General features: G+C 38.2%; 1 protein-coding gene across 2 annotated transcripts in view; it reads right to left on the bottom strand.

Annotated features, from left to right (window-relative positions):
* Window positions 1-23,238, bottom strand: part of PLCB1 (phospholipase C beta 1) — an 858,386-nt gene that overhangs the window by 297,914 nt on the left and 537,234 nt on the right. For both annotated transcript variants that reach the window (XM_040248321.1, XM_040248322.1), the window contains exon 4: window positions 3,321-3,458. In XM_040248321.1, coding sequence (XP_040104255.1) covers window positions 3,321-3,458 — 138 coding nt within the window. The remainder of the gene's footprint in view (window positions 1-3,320; window positions 3,459-23,238) is intronic.

Consider the following 23,238-nt stretch of genomic DNA (forward strand, 5'->3'; position numbering starts at 1 on the left):
CCACAGAGGGAAAAATTGAAAGACACAGTTTTCTCCCCCATCCATCTTTGAAAGGAGTCACTTGTCTAAAAGAATAAATAAAAAATTCAATCTCAAGTGATTTATGTAAGAAAGAAAGCATGAAAATCTGGAAAAATATAGGAAAGTTGAAGTCCTGGTTCTGACAAAAAAAATTAATTAACTGAACGTATTTCTCAGAAATTGATGATCCTGTTGCCACTGAGCAACTTCCTTCGGATTTTTGCCTTCTCTGAGCACTCCATCAAGAAATAGTCCCCTTCCTCCACCATCACACACTCTTCTGCTTTATCCCCCCCCCACAGAGCTGCATCTGGCCCACAGTCAGTGCGCTTCATCAGCATGATTTCTCTGTTTGCTACAGAATGCTGCGTCCCTGACACAGGTACAGAGAAGGCCCCTGACAAACGTGTGTTGAATGAATGAATGAGTCCGAATCCCTTGGTCAACATTTTCTTCTGGAGACATCTGACTTTCAGAGAAGCTCAGGTTCCTGTTGGGCATTCTCCACAATGAGGTAAACTGTCTCCTTCGGTGCAGCCACTACACAAGGCACTATGTATGTTGGCTCCCAAGACTAAATAGAAGGTGTGATGTTATGAGACAGAACTGACAATTAGAAGAGTGGAAATTAAGTTTTCAGGGCACATGGTGTTTGCAAATCTAAACCTTCTGGATGAGCAATTTCAATGGGGGAAAAATACCCTACAGAATATCACAGTCAGGGAAGGCAAAACATATTCTGTAGCTTCATTAATTATATCAGGCAAGTAGCTGCTGGAAAAATGTCTATAGATGCAGTTCTGGCAGGGAATACTACAGGGCTTGCTAATCACAATCTCTAAAGGAAATTAATGAGCAGAAGACCACAGAGAGGAGAAAATTAAAATGTTTAGAACATAAGTGCAAAAAGGTTTATTGTGACATAAAATATGCAGATTGGTTTGTAGTATGATATCTATATTCACTCATAGTAAAAGCCTCCCTGTAAGTTACTGTCATTTAGTAAATCGTTCTGATTGAGAGTTAATGAATATTATAAATTGGTATTTTACTAAGAACTGAATATGATTATATTCTAGCAGTGATATTTTAAAATTATTGTAGAAATATTTAGTACTTATTTATCTATGTTCATTCACTCATCCAATCATACATACATATACTGAGAAGTGAAGCGTATACACTCAACAGATTACCAGCTAGTACTGGAATAAGAATGATTGCAAAGCAAGTACAATGCAGCCACACAGACAGTGTTTCACTGAATTGAAGTGTCTCTAAGCACAAATTATACCATAGAGGTAAACGGGTGACTTAGTTCTTGAAGATATAAAATAGATTGAGTTTTTAAAACAGTCTTAAAAAATAGCTTCTCAAGACTTCAGAGTATCGAAACTAGATAGTATTTTATTCATTCCATTGTAAAAATTGAAGTTGCTATTATGCAACTTTTAGAAATAAACCTCTACCATAATCACTAATTGATGCTTTAGAACTGTGTTGTTGGAAGAGACTCTTGAGAATCCCTTGTACTGCAAGGAGATCAAACCAATCAAACCTAAAGGAAATCAACTCTGAATATTCATTGGAAGGACTGATGTTGAAGCTGAAGCTCCAATACTTTGGCCACCTGATGCGAAGAGCTGACTCATTAGAAAAGACCCTGATGCTGAGAATGATTGAAGGCAGAAAAAAAGAGGATGACAAGGATGAGATGGTTGGGTGGCATCACCGACTCAGTGGACATTAGCCTGAGCAAACTCTGGGAGATGGTGAAGGACAAGGAAGCCTGGCATGCTGCAGTCCACAGGGTTGAGGTTGCAAAGAGTAGGACATGACTGAGTGACTGAACAACAACAAATAATCACTAATAAATTAGAGGTCAGGACATATTATTTGGTATATGTAGCTCAGAAAAATGCCAGAGCACTGAAGGTCAAAAAATTATAGATCGTAATGCTCAGATAATGAACACTGGCCTGACATGACCCCATAGTTGTCATCCATGATGTGAGAAGCTATATAAGGCCATAGATATGACATGCAGACTTCAACTTTTACTTATATTCATATACTTTTTTGCCACTTTATTTATTTTATAATTGAAGGATAATTGCTTTGCAGAGTTTTGTTGTTTTCTGTCAAACATCAACAATAATCAGCCATAGTTACAGCCATGTCCCCTCTTGAAAGAAACTGTATGTAGGGTCAGGATCAACATTGAAAGTGAAAGTCGCTCAGTCATGTCCAACTCTTTGTGACCCCATGGACTATATGGTCCATGGAATTCTCCAGGCCAGAACACTGGAGTGGGTTGCCTTTCCCTTCTCCGGGGGATCTTCCCAACCCAGGGATTGAACCCACGTGTCCCGCATTGCAGGTGGATTCTTTATCAGCTGAGCCACAAAGGAAGCCCAAGAATACTAAAGTGGATAGCCTATGCCTTCCCAGTGGATCTTCCCAACCCAGGAATCAATCTGGGGTCTCCTGTATTGCAGGCAGATTTTTTACCAGCTGAACTACCAGGAAAGCCCCAGGACCATGGTTAGTATCTTACAAACTATAATCATGGAAAAAGAAACTTTTCCTTTCAATATGTTCATTTCAAGCTCTTTTAATGGCAATTGAACAGTTTTAGAGAAAGCATCAAATTACTTGAGTCCAAGTTGCCCAGAAGTTCGTAGCTTCTTGTTTGATATACCCTGCCTTTCTTCTGATTATTTCTGTATTCGTCTAAAAGGCCCACTATCTTAGTAAATTAGCAACTCTTTAATGAAGAATCCTTATCTAGTTCATCTTTCTAGTACATGGCTGAATACATATTTTTTATTATTTAAGATTTTTATTTAAATTTTTAAGAATTTTTCATCTTTCTCATATTAATTGAGCAGTTATTATGTACATAATCATAGATTAGGTGCTGTCCATTGTAAAAGAAATTGAATAGGTATTGAAAATGTCTGCCTTTGAGGAGACAGATGGAAAGAAGATGGTAAGGCTAAGAGAAAATGAGTTGGGATAAGATGTTTAGATGAAATGGAATGTGGTTTCATCTGTATTTTCTTTTGAAAAGAAATGATATCAAATGCCTAATTTCTAAGGAAAAAATCCATAATTTTAAGTTAACACCATTATTTGAAAGCGTTTGAATCACACTTCTAATTGGCAGCAAGTTGATTTTTAGATGGAATTTTAACACAAGATAAATATGATGAAAACTCAAAGTCTTTCAAAGGAATCAGAATAATATACGAATTCAGATTGAGGTGATCAGCTTCAAGGGTTTCAATCCACCATACCTTGGCCACTTCTTCTTGGAAAGCCACGAGGTTCAAATGGGAGATGTTCACTAAGTCAGGCCCATACACCACTGTTATCATGCGATGTTCCAGGCGCCCAATGTTCCCCACATCCAGAAGTTCACGTAATTTAGGGTCCTGGATAATAAACAAAGATTGAAAAAATTAGTCAGCTAGAGATCCCAACATGGCAGCATAATTTCAAAAGAATTAGCGCTAGAATGCCCCAAAACAAAGTTTCCTTTTATTCTTTGATTTTTTTTTAATTTTAAAATTTTTATTGAAGTATAGTTGATTGACAATGTTGTGTTAGTTTCAGGTGTACAGTAACGTGATTTGGTATATATACATATAAAGCTTCCCTGGTGGCTCAGACAGTAAAGAATCTGCCTGCAATGCAGAAGATCCAGGTTCATTCCCCGGGTCAGGAAGACCCCTTGAGGAAGGAAATGGCTACCCACTCCAGTATTCTTGCCTGGAGAATTCCATGGACAGAGGAGCCTGATGGGCTACAGTCCATGGGTTGCAAACAGTCAGATATGACTGAGCGACTAACACTTTCACTTTTCATATGTATATATTCTTTTCCAGGTTTTTTCCCCCTCATAGATTATTACAGAATATTTAGTGTGTATATGTTAATCCCAAGCTCCCAATTTATCCTTCCTCCCTCCATTCTTCTTTGGTTACCAGGTTTGTTTTCTATGACTGTGTTGTAAATAAGTTCATTTGTATCATATTTTTAGATTCCACATATAAGCAATATCATATGACATTTGTCTTTCTCTGTGTGGCTTACTTCACTTAGAATGATAATCTCAGGACAAAGTTGCCTTTTATTCTTAATAGAAATTGGTATGACTTGAAGTCTCTCACCCCAGAAAAGTCCAGAGAGGGGAAATAGCTTGCCCAAAGATTTTGGAGAAAGGACTTCTGGATCAAGATTTATGATCCTCATGGTATCATGGTAAGTGAAAGAAGTCAGAAAGAGAAAGACAAATACCGCATGATATCACTTACCTGTAATCTAAAAGTTCTGAAATCATAGTAACAGAGACTATAGAGTGGTAGTTACCAGGAACTGGAGGATGGGAAAAAATGGGAAGATGTTGGTCAAAGGGTACACATTTCCAGATATAAGGTGTGAACATCTATTGTCCAGCATGCGATTACAGTTAATATTGATAATGTTGTATTACATACTTGAAAAATAGGAGGGGAGTAGATCTTAAATGCTCTTACCAGAAGAAAAGAAGTGATAATTATGTGAGGTGATGGAAGTGTTAGCTAACACTCTGCTGGTAACCATTTTGCAATATATAAGTGTAACAAACCAACATGCTGTGCACCTAAGCTTCCACAAGGTTATGTCAGTTATATCTCAATAGAACTGGAAGAAAGATGTCTGCAGTCAAGATCGTACTGTCATTCAGTAACACATCTATTTCCTCCAATCAATCCATGAATTGAAATGCAAAACTCTCATCCCTCTCCTCATGAACACATTTTACATGAAAAAGGTGGTTCAGGAAGCTAGCTGAGGGCGCAGCGCGTGCTGCCTCCAGCATTCAGCAATGGTGAAAGCGAGGCTGTGAACATAGTTGCTGTTCAGCTGCTCAGTCTTGCCTGACTCTTTGTGATCCCATGGACTGCAGCACGCCAGGCTTCCCTGTCCTTCCCCATCTCCTGGAGCTTGCTCAAACTCATGTCCATTGAGTCAGTGATGCCAGATAACCATCTCGTCCTCTGTTATCTCCTTCTCCTCCTGCCTTCCATCTTTCCCAGCATCAGGGTCTTTTCAAATGAGTCAGTTCTTCACATCAGGTGACCAAAGTATTGCAGCTTCTGCTTCAGCATCTGTCCTTCCAATGAATATTCAGGACTAATTTCCTGTAGGATGGACTGGTTTGATATCCTTACAGTCCAAGGGACTTTCTAGTGTCTTCTCCAACACCACAGTTCAAAAGCATCAATTCTTCGGTTCTCAGGCTACTTTATGGTCCATCTCTCACTTCCATAAACCGTAGCTTTGACTAGATGGACCTTTGTTGGCGAAGTAATGTGTCTGCTTTTTAGTACTCTCTTTAGCTTTGTCACAGCTTTTCTTCCAAGGAGCAAGCGTCTTTTGATTTCATGGCTTCAGTCACCATCTGCAGTGATATTGGAGCCCCCCAAAATGGTCTGTCACTGTTTCCATTGTTTCCCCATCTATTTGCCATGAAGTGATGGGACAGGATGCCATGGTCTTGGTTTTCTGAATGTTGAGTTTTAAGCCAGCTTTTTGACTATTCTCTTTCACTTTCATCAAGAGGCTCTTTAGTTCCTCTTTGCTTTCTGTCATAAGGGTAGTATCATCTGCATATCTGAGATTAGTGATATTTCCCCTGGCAATTTTGATTCCAGCTTGTACATATCCAGCCTGGCATTTTGCATGATGTACTCTGAATATACATTAAATAAGCAGGGTGCCAATATACAGCCTTGACGTACTCCTTTCCTAACTTGGAATCAGTTCATTGTTCCATGTCCAGTTCTAACTGTTGTTTCATGACCTGCATACAGGTTTCTCAGGAGGCAGGTGAGGTGGTCTGGTATTCCCAACTCTTTAAGAATTGTTCACAGCTTGTTGTGATCCATGTAGTCAAAGGCTTTAGTATATAGTCAGTTAAGCAGAAGTAGATGTTTTTTCTGGAATTCTCTTGCTTCTTCGATGATCCAACGGATGTTGGCAATTTGATCTCTGGTTTCTCTGCTTTTTCTAAATCCAGCTCAAACAACTGGACATTCTTGACTCACATACTGTTGAAGCTTAGCTTGGAGAATTTCGAGCATTACTTTGCTAGCATGTGAGATGAATGCAATTGTGTGGCAGTTTGAACATTCTTTGGCATTGCCCTTCTTTGGAGTTGAAATGAAAACTGACATTTTCTAGTCCTGTGGCCCCTGCTGAGTTTTCCATATTTGCTGGGATACTGAGTGCAGCACTTTAATAGTATCATCTTTTAGGATTTGAAATAGCTCAGCTGGAATTTCATCACCTCCACTGGCTTTGTTCTTAGTGATGCTTCCTAAGGTCCACTTGACTTCGCACTCTAGGATGTCTGGCTCTAGGTGAGTGATCAGACCATTGTGGTTATATTGGTCATTAAGATCTTTTCTGTATAGTTCTTCTGTGTATTCTTGCCACCCCTTCTTAATATCTTCTGCTTCTGTTAGGTCCATATCATTTCTGTCCTTTATTGTGCCCATTTTGCATGAAATGTTCCCTTTATCTCTATTCTAGCTTCACAAATACTGGGATTTGGAGATAGAGAAATTCTGCAGTCTTTGCAGAACAGATGTTCTTTAGGACATCAGAAGCATGTATTTTTTGGAGACCTAGACCTGCTGGGAAAAGGATGTTTCCAAAGATTCTGAATTCAAATAAAATCTACCATAGGGCTCTGTTGGTTTGGCTGGATTTATTTTCCTTTCATAAGACAGGTCCTGAAGAAAATGAGAGGGTCATGCAGAAAATTAGCCTCAAATGAATCACTTAGCAAATTTGCAGCCAGCTTCTGAGCAAGGAATAACTTACATTCTTATTTATTTAGCTACATGCTGGCCCAACACAGCTTAATGACTTAGGCTGGTTATTCTGATCTCCCTTCTGAGGTTTTTATACACAGGCCCTTGTAAAGAAATAGAGAACTAGAAAAACAAACAAACAAAAAAGAAGAAAGCGATATCTTTCCAGCTGAGTTATTTTATTTGGTGACATTAATTTTCCCTTTACTTAATAAACTTTCTCCTCTGTTTGGCTGCATGAAGAGGAGCCCTTTTAGGTCAGTTATGAAGAGAGAAAATCCCATTTCAAAGCTGCACTCAGTATAATAGAAACTTCAACTTGACTAACACGTTGGTAATTTTATCAAGAACATCAGGTCTCTGTGAAAGATCAAATGCTATCACAAAAACATAATTTGCATGACCTAGAAAAGGAAAGGAATACCATAAAAAAAAGTACTGAACAATCATAGCAAAAAGGGAAATTTTTTATCATTTTACCATTAATGAAAGATCAAGGAAAAATGTTCAGAAAGAATGAACTTTTTCTGAAGGCTGATTAAAGAATGATACCAGCTGTTTTGTGAAACAATTAACTGCATCCCAGGTTTTGAACACCACTGAGGCAAGGTACAGAGAGAAAGCACATTGATCAGTACTTAAATTTCTTTGTGTGTACTTGAAGAAAATTATAATCCTCAGAAACCACCTGAAACTTGCAATGATAAATCTCCAGTGTTAAATCAGTGATTGTAGAGTTCACTGATATCCTTATTTCTACATTGAACGGGACAATTTGGGGAAATGAAAGGGCTCTGACTTTGTTCCATTGCTTCCTTCCAGTGAGAGCCACGTTATCCATCCTCTGGCTCTTTTCTCTCTCAAGTATTTTCTCTTCCTTCTATACACTTTCCTGCCTGATTCACACATCCATTAAAAATACTTTTGCCCACTTATTAAATCAATAGTTGAATACTGGTTAAATCAATCAATAGTTAATTGATTCATGGATTCATCAGAATTTCCCTTGAGAAATAGGCAAGTAGAAAGCATCCAGAGAATGTGCCCAGAATAGAAAATAATTCTGGAAAAAGACTTCTAGAATTCCCACTCTCCCTAACAATACTCTTAGCTACAGAATTTATAAGAAAGATGACTCTGTGCAATTTCCATAAGTTTTCCCACTAATGACTGTTCACATATATTTTAAAAAGGTATTGGTTTTATGTAACTAAAATTTTATAAATGAAGTATTTAGAAGTGATATCTAGGATTGCGAGGATAATGCAGGCTGGCAAATGACAGTGATGATTGAATATGAGGGGTAGTTATTTGAGGATTTATTATTATATCTCTATGTATCTGAGATGAAAGTGTAAGTCACTCAGTCACGTATGACTTTTTGCAACCCCATGGACTATACAGTCCATGGAATTCTCCAGACCAGAATTCTGGAGTGGGTAGCCATTCCCTTCTCCAGGGGATCTTCCCAACCCAGGGATAGAACTCAGGTCTCCTGTATTGCAGGTGTATTCTTTACCAGCTGAGCCACCAGGGAAGCCAGTTAACAATTATACAATAAATTAAAAAAAGCTTACTGAGCATGACCTGGAGAAGCAAGACATTTTGGGGCTATTTTTTCAAGGGAAACCTCACTAGTTTACAGTTATGTAGTTCTGAAAGTAAACAGAGAAATCATTTAAATATATAAGAAGCAACTTTCTTTCTAATACCCCTTCTTGGTGATGGATCAGAATTTTTAAACTGTATCTTTCTTTTCCATCCTTAATCATTTTATTTCTCTTTAAAATGGACCCTTTTCTTCATCTACTTCATTTTTATCAACACCAAACTTGGTTATATTAGAAATACCTTCCTGAAGACATGACTTCACTTTTCTTTGCCCCTAAACTCTAAGTTTTCTCATTTTGAACACAACAGCCCAATCTGATGTGGTGGCTTCAAGCCTCATTCTTCATTCCTGAGCAGATTGATATGTGAACGGTATTCTCGAAAAATATATTGATCCTTTCAAGTACCAAAAGTTGCCCTCTATTGTTTTCCGCAGAGGAAATCCTAGGAGAATAGGCAAAAGAGGGAAATTACCTAGAAGAATAAAGAGCAAAGGCACCCAGTGTTTGCGGAAAGTTGTAAGTGAAATGTCTAGGGAGTTCCCTGGCAGTCCGGTGGCTAGAAGTGGTGTTTTCACTGCCTGGCCAGTTTCAGTCCCTGGTCTGGGAACAAACATCCTTATAGCACAGCCAACAAACAAACAAAAACAAACAAAAAATAAAATACGCATGTGTTAACTATGGTTGTCTCTGAGGGACTGTTTCTCAGATCTGGGGACATAAGTGGCTGCATTTCAAAAACAAACAAAATAAAACTATGCTGTAACAGTAATAAACATCTACAGACAGTTTGCATAAAACCACCCCCCAAAACCTGTTCTACTAAGGAAATTTATATCTTGCTTCTCATTGATGGAATCTCCTGAACAGTTTTCAGAAAAGGATTTACCTACATGGGTTACTATGAGATTCAAACATATTTCTTAGTTCCTGAAATGATAAACATTCTTTGAAATTTTTACAAAGTGAAAAAAAAAAAACAAGCTATCTCCACAACTCTATAAAAATATTAAATTTCTCTGTTGCAGAGCCTGAAAGAGTATAGCTCAGAAAAAAAATCAGGTGAGGTGAACTTGGAATTTCTAGTTTCAGGAATCTGTCACTCAGGCCTACTCTCCCCAGAGAACAGCCCCCATGTGTCTCCACAGCTGGAATTAGCCAGACCAACAAAGACTCCTGGCAGTTAAGTGTACTTTTAAAGTTAAGTGCTGGATCATCTCTGTTGCCATAAAAGTTATAAAATAGAGACTGTCTGACCAAATAAACTCATTTTCTCTCAATCATCAGGATTCATGATTAAATTACTTCAGTTCTACTGCAAAGAAAGCTAAATTGCTCAGATTAATGATTCCCATTTCCAGGTAAAAGGCAACTGAAAAAGTCAAGACTAGTCTACACCTGAGATACTGTGTGTTACTATAATTATATCATTCAACATGGTTGAAATTAATAAAAGAGAGCATCACAAGCTAAAGGATGATTTTTAAAAGAGTTTCAATGTTCATTCTTTAATTTATATGACTTTTAAAGAAAAACTATTTGTAGTTCAGATATTCACAAAATAAAAAATCTTTTCAATGCCTTTAGATTTCATTTTGACACAGAAAACACTCTTGGTGCAGAAAACATACCTCACTCATTTTTTACTCCCAAAAAATACATCTTGACTGGATGTTAGGCTTATGGAGGCAATTTGCATATTAGGCTAATTTCATTCCTATCACTTAATACAGGGTTTTCAATCTGAATTACAGTTAAATGGATGTAACTTTAATCCATCATTTACATAATAGCCAGGTATGTACAAGTCTATTAAAACTCAGTACAGCAATTGGAAATGAAAGAGATAGATTAGTTTTTAAACTAAAGTGATGTTAGTATGTTTATGCTTTATTTAAATCTGTTGTGAAGGAAAGATATAAACTTATGCCCAGGATGATTTTCCATCAAAGTCATGAATTTAATTTTTGACTTTTGGAAAATAAAAAAATAGATGAATGAATCCCCTTGGAATCAGTACTTATTCTTCACTGTAAGGCTTTGCTCTCTCTTTTACAAATGTCATGAGGAATACCATTCTCTTCTTCAGGATGTACCAGTAGTTTAGGCAGCTCACACAGCCAGCAAGCCTTTTTGGATAAACACTAACCATGTGCGTGGACTGAACACCAAAATGCAGTGCCGTGAACACCCTCCTCCACAGAAGGGAAGACTTGGAGTATGTTCGAGCTGTGCGTGCACGCCAAGTTGCTTCAGTGTGGTTGACCCTGCAACCTTATGTACTGTAGACCCCCAGGCTCCTCTGTCTCTAGGATTCTCCAGGCGAGAATACTGGAGTGGGTTACCATTTCCTTCTCCAGGGGATCTTCCCGACCCGGGGTTGAACCCGGGTCTCCCACATTGGAGGCAGATGCTTTAACCTCTGAGCCACCAGGGAAGGTGGATGTTGTTTATCCATTTTTTCCTGTAAGTGACAATGGGGGAGCCTGAATATTTTCAGCTGTTCTTTTAGAAGGAAGAGTTAGGTGAGAATAGACTGACTATAGCAAAGGCAAGTGACTCTCAGCAAATACTAGAAAGAAAAAGAGCGGATACCGACCTTCTTATCTTACAGAGGCATTATCATAGCAAGAATCCTTATGCTTGTTTGGATATAGTGGTGATGAAGTTGCATACAGTCTCCACTGCACATGGGAGACTTCCATGTACGAGTAAAGAAATCTTTCAGTGGTGAAGAGAAAGTTTAGTTGGCCCGGCTATGCATATCCATCCAAAATAAAGTGCCTTGAAGATGCCAGATATTAGTTTGTTGAGCTAAAAACTAACAAACTGTTGAAATATAAATACAATTTGATGGAGGTGATATAAAAATCGAGCAAATAGTTCAGATGGCAGAACAAACTTAAATAAACTGGCATCCGTTCAAGTCATGTTTCATAGTGATATTTTAGGCAGCTCCTTAAAATACAAAATAATCCAAATGTGAAATTAAAATAGGAAAGAAATATGGTCTAATGGCACCTCTTGCCTTGCTCGGAAAGAATGGAAGCTAAACAGCCAAGTTCAATCATTATTAGCACAATCATCTTTCAGTTCAGTTCAGTTCAGTCGCTCAGTCGTGTCCGACTCCTTGCGACCCCATGAATCGCAGCACGCCAGGCCTCCCTGTCAATCATCTTTATGGAATGTCAAATGCATGAAATATACAGCAGTTGTTTTTTTTTTTTGAAAAGTCAGTGGGAAAAGTAGTCAGTTTCCTCCACCTCATCTAGTCAGTATTTGTCAAACTGAAAAATTCTGAGGTATAGAGAGCTTCTCATTCATTCCTCAAGCTCTCCCCATGGCCTTCTTTGACATATGCAACTACCACCTAACTGTCGGCTAAATTCATATGCACAGTCATTTTCACTCCAATGCGTGAAGAGCCACATGTCCAGAGGGCTAGTGGTCTGTGCAAATCAGGCAATTAGCCATGGTATCTTCCTTCCTGTTTAAAATCTACCATAGAAAGGTGACATGCATTACAGCTTTGTGTGTGTGAGCTGCTTCTGGGTAAGTTTCAATACCACTGTGCCTAAGTTTTAGAATAATGAGGCCTGTTTGTTAAAAGAATGCAGATAACGTTTACTAAGTTGTCTCTAGGCCCTGAGTCCTTTATTGGTGAGACTGTTTTTTTTCCTATTTTGTTGCGGGATCTGCCTCCTTATATGGTATTTGACACAGTTAGAGGGCACCCATGGGGTTTCTGAAACCTCAGAATGTAAGTTTAAATCAAGCATATAAAAACAGAAGGTCCAACAATTCCCTACTAATGACAAACACAAACAACGCTCCCTTTGCCATTTCTGGAAAATCTGGTTAGCATAGATGCTAAGGACTTCGGACAGTTGGAAGGAGACCGTGGAAATTGTGTCCTGTTTCACTGACTGAGTTTTGGGAGAGCCAATTAAAAGTAATGCAACTTCTTGAGTTTTCTTAACCCTTCTGTGATTCAGTTTCTTTGTTACAGGAATAAACGAATAACTATATGTTAAGCGCTCAGGGCAGCACATAATAAGAAGTCAATACTTGAAAAAGAAATCAATAGCCTGAAAATGAAGTACAATATGGGGGTATCTACTGGATAATTTAATTTCTTAAGGGCACCAGAACATGTTACTATATATGGGATATATATATATTTACCTACTTTGTGACTTACCAAGAAAGACATATATTTATATTTACATTTATATATTTACAGCTTCTACCTATATTTAAACACACATACACTTAACTTTTATATTTTCCTTAACTTGCTCTTCCACAGGAAGCATAATTTAAAGAGTGCTAAAAGACACTTCTACAACTATTGCATTTCTGACTCCTATGTATAACCAGCTTTGACTTATTTTTTCTGAGCTTCAGCTTAATTTTTACTCAATAATGATGCCTACTCACCTTAAAGTATTAGTGTGGTGATCAAAATTAAATCTGCTACTGTACTGTGTCACGTGTAAAGAAATAATTTATATATTTCTTGTGATGACTGACATAATAAACTTATTTTAAGTATCACATGAAAAATAGCAGTGAAAAGACTGTAAGCTGCTTATCTCCTTATGTCTCCTTATTAAAATTATAAAGCAATAGGAAGCTTAGCGGCTCTCCAGCTGGCACTGGTGCAGGAGACATAGAGACGCTGGTTCGATCCCTGGGTTGGGAAGCTCCCCTGGAGAAGGGCATGGCAACGCACTCCAGAATTCTTGCCTGGAGAATCTCATGGACAGAGGAGCCTGGAGGCCTGCAGTCCACGGGGTAGCACAGAGTCAGACATAACTGAAGCAACTTAGCATGCATGCATAGAAGTTTATAGGAGAGAAATTTTCCTGTCAATTTGTTATAGGAAACTGAAGGAGTTTGAAGTAAATTGGATAATTTATCTAGAACCCAAATATATTGGGTTGGCCAAAATGTTTATTTAGACTTTTCCATAGCACCTTATAGAAAAACGCAAATGAACTTTTTGGCCAATCCAATAGATGGAATATGTGTTTATTAAAGATTCTAAAAATATTTCGAATTTTCAGATTTATATCCTAGTTTTATTCATATCTCTTTTCTTTTCCATTATTCTAGATAAATTAACTATATTCCATAATGAATAAAGATCAATAATGTATTATTCATTCAGGAATATAGAGCTATAAAGCTCTTTATAATTCAAAGTCTGGAGGAGGTCTGATGCTTACTTTTACAAGAAATAACTAATAGCATCTAAACAAGTCCTGTATTAAGTATGACTTTTTATGTACATGCTTCTCTTTGAAAGTAATAAAATGTTTTCTAAAGCTCTTTGCTATCTATCCTTCAAAATAATCCAACATTTTCCCTTGAAGCCCAAAGTTGTCATCTCTAAGACTGCAACTTTCAATGAGAAAACAATTATCTTGAGAGTTATTTGAATGTTTCTAGTCAGTAATATTAGGCAGATCAATAATATCTCTATGCCATTATGATATCACCAAGATTGTTAGTACATTTCTAAACAGGAATGAAAAGAGAATTCAATGAGTTTGACGCTCTCAAAACTTTACAAAAATTGTACAAAAAAGCAATTAAGTATTCCCAGGATATTATTAGCCAATTCTTTGCACTTTACTTGTCCATGCACTCAGTTTTTAAAAATTAATTAATTCATTTTAATTGGAGGCTAATTACTTTACAATATTGTAGTGGTTTTTGCCATACATTGACATGAATCAGCCATGGGGGTACATGTGTCCCCCATCCTGAACCTCCCCATCACATCCCTCAGGGTCATCCCAGTGCACCAGCCCTGAGTGCCCTGTCTCATGCATTGAACCTGGACTGGTGATCTATTTCACATATGTAATATACATGTTTCAGTGCTATTCTCTCAAATCATCCCACCTTCCCCCAGAGTCCAAAAGTCTGTTCTTTACACCTGTGTCTCTTTTGCTGTCTCGCATATAGCATCATCATTACCATCTTTCTAAAGTCCATATATATGCATTAATATACTGTATTGGTGTTTTGCTTTCTGACTTACTTCACTCTGTACAATAGGCTCCAGTTTCATCCACCTCATTAGAACTGATTCAAATGCAGTCTTTTTAATGGTTGAGTAATAGTCCATCGTGTATATGTACCACAGCTTTCTTACCCATTCATCTGCTGATGGACATCTAGGTTGCTTCCATGTCCTGGCTATTGTAAACAGTGCTACGATGAACATTGGGGTATGGGGGTCTCTTTCAATTCTGGTTTCCTTGGTGTGAACGCCCAGCAGTGGGATTGCTGGGTTGTATGGCAGTTCTATTTCCAGTTTTTAAAGGAATCTCCACTCTGTTCTCCATAGTGGCTGTACTAGTTTGCATTCCCACCAACAGTGTAAGAGGGTTCCCTTTTCTCCACACCCTCTCCAGCATTTATTGTTTGTAGACTTTTTGATAGCAGCCATTCTGACTGACGTGAGATGGTACCTCATTGTGGTTTTGATTTGCATTTCTCTGATAATGAGTGATGTTGAGCATCTTTTCATGTGTTTGTTAGCCATCTGTATGTCTTCCTTGGAGAAATGTCTGTTCAGTTCTTTGGCCCATTTTTTGATTGGGTTATTTATTTTTCTTGTATTGAGCTGTATAAGCTGCCTGTATATTTGTGAGATTAATTCTTTGTTGGTTGTTTCATTTGCTATTATTTTCTCCCACGCTGAAGGCTGTCTTTTCACCTTGTTTATAGTTTCCTTCATTGTGCAAAAGCGTTTAAGTTTAATTAGGTCCCATTTGTTTATTTTTGCTTTTATTTCCATTACTCTGGGAGGTGGGTCATAGAGGATCTTGCTGTGATTTATGTCAGAGAGTGTTTCGCCCATGTTTTCCTCTAGGAGTTTTATAGTTTCTGGTCTTACATTTAGATTTTTAATACATTTTGAGTTTATTTTTGTGTATGGTGTTAGAAAGTGTTTGTTTCATTCTTTTACAGGTGGTTGACCAGTTTTACCAGCCCTGCTTGATCAATTTTAAAGTAATTTACTTTAACTTTGTTCTCAAATATCACTTACCCTCTTTTTCATCTCTTCTGTTCCTTCCCACTCTTTTCAGTCATCTTTTCTCTTCTCTATCAAAGTAGGCCCTGCGGGATTTTTTAAATCCTCTGGAAACTGGCAAACTAAATGTTTTGACATCATCTTAAGAAGATTAACATTTAATGCATGGACTGTTTTAGGATGAATTTTAAAGTAACCCAGTTTCATATCAAGAGAAATCATCCTATTGTCAAGGATTAGCTCAAATTACTCCACTTCTTGAGTTCTCTCATTAATTCATTCAAATATTTGCTTTATGATTAATTCATAAAAAACTGACTTGGGGGCTCAAAAATAGAGCAGTATATAAAATGGAATCAAGAGGACTGATTCATGCACTTTCCTTTTTATTTTTCTTTAATGATTCCCATTCACTACTTTTCGTGCAAAATATGCTTTAGACAATACTGGAAGATTTCCTCAGAGTTTCATTTCAGTATAGTGATTTCCTAGCATTGTTGGAAATTTCAACAATTAAGGACAAAAATGGATTACACTGAACCATGAGTAGGCTGGGCTTCCCAGGTGGTGTTAGTGCTAAAGAACCCCCCTGCCAATGCAGGAGACATAAGAGATGCTTGTTCAATCCCCGGGCTGGGAAGATCCCCTGGAGGAGGGCATGGCAACGCACTCCACTATTCTTGCCTGGAGAATTCCACAGACAGAGGAGCCAGGTAGGCTACAGTCCGTAGGGTTGGAAAGAGTGGACACGATAGCAACAACTTAACACACGCGCGTGCAGAAATCGGTCGCGTCTCACGGCATGCTGGTATGTATTTAAGGGTTTCAAAGGCAAAAAAGAAACAAACACAAGATCAGAGCCCCCACAGCCCTGAGTTGTGGCATTTCCTGCTTTTCACAGTGCAAATACTACCACCACAGCAAATGTGAGCTGCCTGAAAAACATTACTGAAGTCAGATGTGGAAAGAGATGTACAGCAGCACACTATTATATAATATTTCACTGTACAGATATAAGAGCTACAAATAGCCTCGAGATCACAGATAATCATAAAATAAAATAAATAGAAAGCAATGTTTTGAGCATTTATTACCTTTGTTTTTAATATAATTTCTTTGCTTATATATCCACCTTTTTTAATTTATGATAATGGCTATGTTTAATAACCAGTAACAAATTTAGGTCTGGGGGGAGTAGATGGTATGGTCGCGAACTGGGTTTTTAGTATGCGAGTCTGAGGTGCCTTGGAGATCATTCCTCTTTGTGAAGGAATCTGATTGCCAGAGTCCTCTCTACCAGAGAATGGTTACAGAAAGAAAGTCCCTGACTTCAGATTTACTCTGGATTAGATTCTAAATACAGCAAAACAACCTGCAGAGCAAGATGTCAAATGGATTTGTTATACTTTCTCCTCATCCATGGCTTTTAGGTCATTGTTCTTTAACCTGTCAAATAGATTTTTTTTCCCCCTTTGGTTCATATCATTAAAAGCATTTTATATTTATCAAAATGTAGCCTAAGGAAGCCAAATGAAGTATGTACATTTAAAGAACAATTTTTAAATGACTTGAAGAGAGGTGACACATTCTGAATAGGTCTCCACACAAGACAGAGGTTAACAAAGATTTCTGTGCATTGTTAGATTTAGTTAGTGGGAGTGGATGATTGAATTATAAAGCACTTCATCAAACATACTGATTTCTAAGGCCATTATATTTTAAGAGGGTCATTTTGAATAGTGATTTAGAATAAACAAAGCATCTTCAAAGAGTGATATATTAGATATTTATGTAACTATAACAAAAGAACTATGAATTAGTGTCTTTATTATGAATTTGATTTTCCAAAATCCAAGTGATTTGCAAAACTCTTAAGTATTTTAGTGGTATTTCAAGTCAACATATAAAACAAAAATCACTTAAGCACACAGAATGGAATTTTATGCAGCTTTTAGAAGTTATATTTATGATTCAATATTATATGTAAGAGCAAATCAACGAAGTTATACACGTGATGTTAATAATGATCTCTGTTCATTATCAAGGCAAACTATTCAATATCACGGATTTCCACGTCTATGCCCCGACTAGTAACGCTGAAGAAGCTGAAGTTGAACAGTACTATGAAGACCCACAAGACATTCGAGAACTAACACCCAAAAAAAGATGTCCTTTTCATTATAGGGGACTGGAATGCAAAAGTAGGAAGTCAAGAAACACCTGGAGTAACAGGCAAATTTGGCCTTGGAGTACAGAATGAAGCAGGGCAAAGGCTAATAGAGTTCTGCCAAGAGAATGCACTGGTCATAGCAAACACCCTCTTCCAATAATGCAAGAGAAGACTCTACACATGGACATCACCAGATGGTCAACACTGAAATCAGATTGATTATATCCTTTGCAGCCAAAGATGGAGAAGCTCTATACAGTCAGCAAAAACAAGACCAGGAGCTGACTGTGGCTCAGATTATCACTTCTTTATTGAAAAATTCAGACTTAAATTGAAGAAAGTGGAGAAAATCACTAGACCATTCAGGTATGACCTAAATCAAATCTCTTATGACTATACAGTGGAAGTGAGAAATAGATTTAAGGGACTAGAGCTGATAGAGTGCCTGATGAACCATGGACAGAAGTTCGTGACATTGTACAGGAGACAGGGAACAAGACCATCCCCAAGAAAAAGAAAGGCAAAAAAGCAAAATGGCTGTCTGAGGAGGCCTTACAAGTAGCTGTGAAAAGAAGGGAAGAGAAAAGCAAAGGACAAAAGGAAAGATATACCCATTTAAATGCAGAGTTCCAAAGAATAGCAAGGAAAGATAAGAAAGCCTTCTTCAGTGATCAATGCAAAGAAATAGAGGAAAACAATAGAATGGGAAAGACTAGAGATCTCTTCAAGAAAATTAAGAGATACAGGGAACATTTCACACAAAGATGGGCTCAATAAAGGACAGAAATAGTAGGGACCTAACAAAAGAAGAAGATATTAAGAAGAGGTGGCAAGAATACACAGAAGAACTGTACAAAAAAGATTTTCACAGCCCAGATAATTATGATGGTGTGATCACTCACCTAGAGCCAGACATCCTGGAATGTGAAGTGAAGTGGGCCTTAGGAAGCATCACTACAAACAAAGCTAGTGAAGGTAATGGAATTCCCATTGAGCTATTGCAAATCCTGAAACATGATCTTGTGAAAGTGCTGCACTCAATATGCTAGCAAATTTGGAAAACTCAGCAGTGACCACAGGAATGGAAAAGGTCAGTTTTCATTCCAATCCCAAAGAAAGGCAATGCCAAAGAATGCTCAGACTACCACACAATTGCACTCATCTCACACGCTAGTAAAGTGATGCTTAAAATTCTCCAGACAGGCTTCCGCAATATGTGAACCAGAACTTCCAGATGTTCAAGCTGGTTTTAGAAAAGGCAGAGGAACCAGAGATCAAATTGCCAACATCCGCTGGATCATGGAAAAAGCAAGAGAGTTCCAGAAAAACATCTATTTCTGCTTTATTGGCTATGCCAAAGCCTTTGACTGTGTGTATCACAATAAACTGTGTGAAATTCTGAAAGAGATGGGACTACCAGACCACCTGACCTGCCTCTTGAGAAATTTGTATGCAGGTCAGGAAACAACTGTTAGAACTGGACATGGAACAACAGACTGGTTCCAATAGGAAAAGGAGTATGTCAAGGCTGTATATTGTCACCCTACTTATTTAGCTTGTATGCAGAGTACATCATGAGAAATGCTGGGCTGAAGGAAGCACAAGCTGGAATTAAGATTGCCGAGAGAAATATCAATAATCTCAGATATGCAGATGACACCACCCTTATGCCAGAAAGTGAAGAGGCACTAAAAAGCCTCTTGATGAAAGTGAAAGTGGAGAGTGAAGAAGTTGGCTTAAAGTTCAACATTCAGAAAACGAAGATCATGGCATCCAGTCCCATCACTTCATGGCAAATAGATGGGGAAACAGTGGAAACGGTGGCTGACTTTATTTTTCTGGGTTCCAAAATCACTGCAGATGGTGATTGCAGCCACAAAATTAAAAGACACTTACTCCTTGGAAGGAAAGTTATGACCAACCTAGACAGCATGTTAAAAAACAGAGACATTACTTTGCCAGCAACGGTCCATCTAGTCAAGGCTATGGTTTTTCCAGTGGTCATGTATGGATATGAGAGTTGGACTATAAAGAAAGCCGAGTGCAGAAGAATTGATGCTTTTGAACTGTGGTGTTGGAGAAGACTCTTGAGAGTCCCTTGGACTGCAAGGAGATCCAACCAGTCCATTCTAAAGGAGATGAGTCCTGGGTGTTCTTGGAAGGTCTGATGATAAAGCTGAAACTCCAATACTTTGGCCACCTGATGTGAAGAGCTGACTCATTTGAAAAGACCCTGATGCTAAGAAAGATTGATGGCGGGAGGAGAAGGGGACCACAGAGAATGAGATGGTTGGATAGCATTACTGACTCAATGGACATGGGTTTGAGTGAATTCCGGGAGTTGGTGATGGACAGGGAGGCCTGGCGTGCTGCGGTTCATGGGGTTGCAAAGAGTCGGACATGACTGAGCAACTGAAATGAACTGAACTGAACTGATTGGGTTGGCCAAGAAGTTTGTTTGGGCTTTTTCATCAGGTGTTACAGAAAAACTCTAATGACCTTTTTGGCAAAGCCAGTATTAGCAGTGCTCATGCCTACATTGTGAGATGCTATTTTTTTCAGATGAAAATAAGTTTTGAATGTGAAGATGTTGCATACTCATGAAAAGTCAAGTAATTCAGAAAAGGGTAATGAAACTAAATTAACTGTAAATTCCACCAGCCTGAAGTAACCACTAAAAATATGTCAGAAAGCACCTTTCTAGGTCAGTGTTGCCTAATAGAACTTTCTGTGTTGATGGCACTGTTATGTGTCTCTGCTGTCTAGTAGGGTTGCCATTAGCCACAATTAGTATTCAAGCACTGAATACTTGGGGCTTCCCTGGTGGTCAGTAAAGAATCTGCCTGTGATGCAGGAAACCTGGGTTTGATCCCTGGGTTGGGAAGATCCCCAGGAAGAGTGTAGGGGAATCCACTCTAGAATTCTTGCCTGGACATTTCTAGAATTCCTGCATTGCAGGTGGGCTCCTTATCAGTGAGCCACTGAGGAAGTGACCCCACGATATTCCATTATATAAATGTACCATAATTTATTTAGTATATCTTTCATCACTGGACAGGTTTTACTTTTATAAACAATACTTTAACAAACATCTTTGTATCTACATTATCATGTACTTGACTGGAGATCTGCTTGAGGTAGGGTTACGGGTATCTGCAATTCATGATCTGTCCTGGGATGCATATTGCTAGATGCCCTCTAAAGTTTTTACTAGCTTATCACCCTATAAATGCCTGATGAGTCCTCAAACACAGGTTGTTGGCAATTTCATCTTTGATAGTTTACTGGAAAAATATATTGTCATTGTTTTGTTTTTAAAAATTATTTGTGAGGATAAGTATCTATTTATTGGCTATTCAGATATCTTATTTATTTATTTTTTTTATTCAGATATCTTTTATAGTATGAACTGTTTGTCCAGGCTGTTAACGCATTCTAGTAGGATATTTCTCTTTCTGGTTAATTTATAAGAAGATTTTGCTTTTACTGACACTTTGCCTGGTATATATGTTGCAGTATTCTTTTTCCAAATGTGCCATTTGTCATAAATGCTTGTCATGATGCATTTTTCTTTGATAGAAAATTTTCAGATTCTGATATTCATATCTTTCAGTCTTTTCATTTATTTTCTGATATATTATCATGTGTGATATTACAGAAATAACCAGTTTATAAGAATTTGTTTTTTCTCTATCCTTTCTGTAATTTGAAAATGTTTATAAGAATCATGCATTCTTAATATATTACTGTAATAACAAGAAAAATATAATGAGGAAAACACTTTAAAAAAAACTAAAAATCAAGTTTTCTTTTAAATGGGAACTTGTGCTACCATTTTCTTTTCCATTTATAGATGCGATTTTACAAATGTTAGACTTTGTAAGAGAATCTTGCTATTGACTGAAGGTTACATATTATATAGAAGGGAGCAGTCTGTGAACATACATTCTGAGTTTCCCCTTTGAGGTTATTGCAATACTCATAGGGTTGCTTAATGAATACAGCTACTGTCCCTGAAGTCAGTACCCAAATGTCATCATTGTTGAATATATCACTTCTAGAAGTCCTTGAAATGGCTCTGCAATGATCATGCTCTAATACCTGAGTACTTGAAGTACATACCTGTACGCATATACACAGCTTTTAAGCATTAGATGGGATGCTGAAAAAAAATACTTGATAGTGGTCGTTTTACATGACTGCTGTTTCTCCTATGTGTGTGGCACACAGCTTTATAATGTACAGGGGAAATTACAAAGTCAACATAGTACTGGACATACCTTGAAGACCTTTAAACATCTTTTTTCTTTTAGAGAAATAAAGAGACTCATATTTGGACATTAATACATACAGTAGAGCCAATATTCACAGTTTCAAGCTTCATTGCTTTCTGGTTAAAAAGAAAGCAATTAGAATGGCCTTACAGGCATCCACCTCACATCCAGATTCACTTCTACTTGATTTCTCTGTGAAGCCCTAACCTGTCTGGCAGACACACTTGCACCACCCATGTAGGACCCACACATTCTTCCTGGAAGGTCTTTAATGGAAGGTAACTTTCTCCAGATCATCTCAGAAAATGCCCTTTGTTCAGAAGGAAGGGTGGCTTTTTCATTAATTCAGTTGGTAGTTTCATTTTTGCATAATGAAGCTCTGCCAGGAAGGGGCTTAAAGCTCACAGGGCAGGCTATGGGGGTCCACAGATGCTGACCCAGCTGTAACTGGGGCAGAGGAGTCCGTGGTAATCTGCAGAGCTGCAGTATTCAGTGGGTCTGTGATAACCCAGGGCACTCAGGGAACACAGGGTGCTCCATGTAATGCCTCCAGGATCTATAAGCAGAGGGTGATGGGCCTCCTGCAACTCTAGAACTCCGCTCAGTCATGGTAGAGGACAGGGCTCTCGGCTACAGGAAAATAAGGCCACACGAAGACAGGACCTGGAATGAATAGGGTACTGGGTTGAGGAGGGTCAGCTAGCTTTGGCTTACCCATCACCTTTTCTCTACTGTGCCCATCCAATGAGCAACAAAGATGAGGCCTTCTGGTCAGCCTTCTTCAAAACTGCTTTTTGTATCTTTATATCACAGAATCCCAGGAAAACTGTGAATATTTACTTCTGGTGATCTTTAGTAGAAGAGTTGATTCACCTATGTACAAATCAATATTCTGAGAGCTTTAGAATAATCACAACAATGCTTTTTTTGAGGTATTCTTTCAGTTGTACTCCCGCCATTAATTTAACAAACTTTACGCTTCTATATTCCTTCTCTACACTTTTGTCGTTCAGTCACTCAGTCCTGTCCAACTCTTTGCAACCCCAGGGACTGCAGCACTTAGGCTTCCCTTCCTTCACTATCTCCTGGAGTTTGCTCTGTATTAGTGTTCAGAGAAGGCAGTGGCACCCCACTCCAGTACTCTTGCCTGGAAAATCCCATGGCTGGAGGAGCCTGGTAGGCTGCAGTCCATGGGGTCGCTAAGGACTGAGCAACTTCACTTTCACTTTTCACCTCCATGCATTGG

This window comes from Oryx dammah, unplaced genomic scaffold, assembly GCF_014754425.2.
Source record: "Oryx dammah isolate SB20612 unplaced genomic scaffold, SCBI_Odam_1.1 HiC_scaffold_10, whole genome shotgun sequence".
NCBI classification, from domain to species: Eukaryota; Metazoa; Chordata; class Mammalia; order Artiodactyla; family Bovidae; genus Oryx; species Oryx dammah.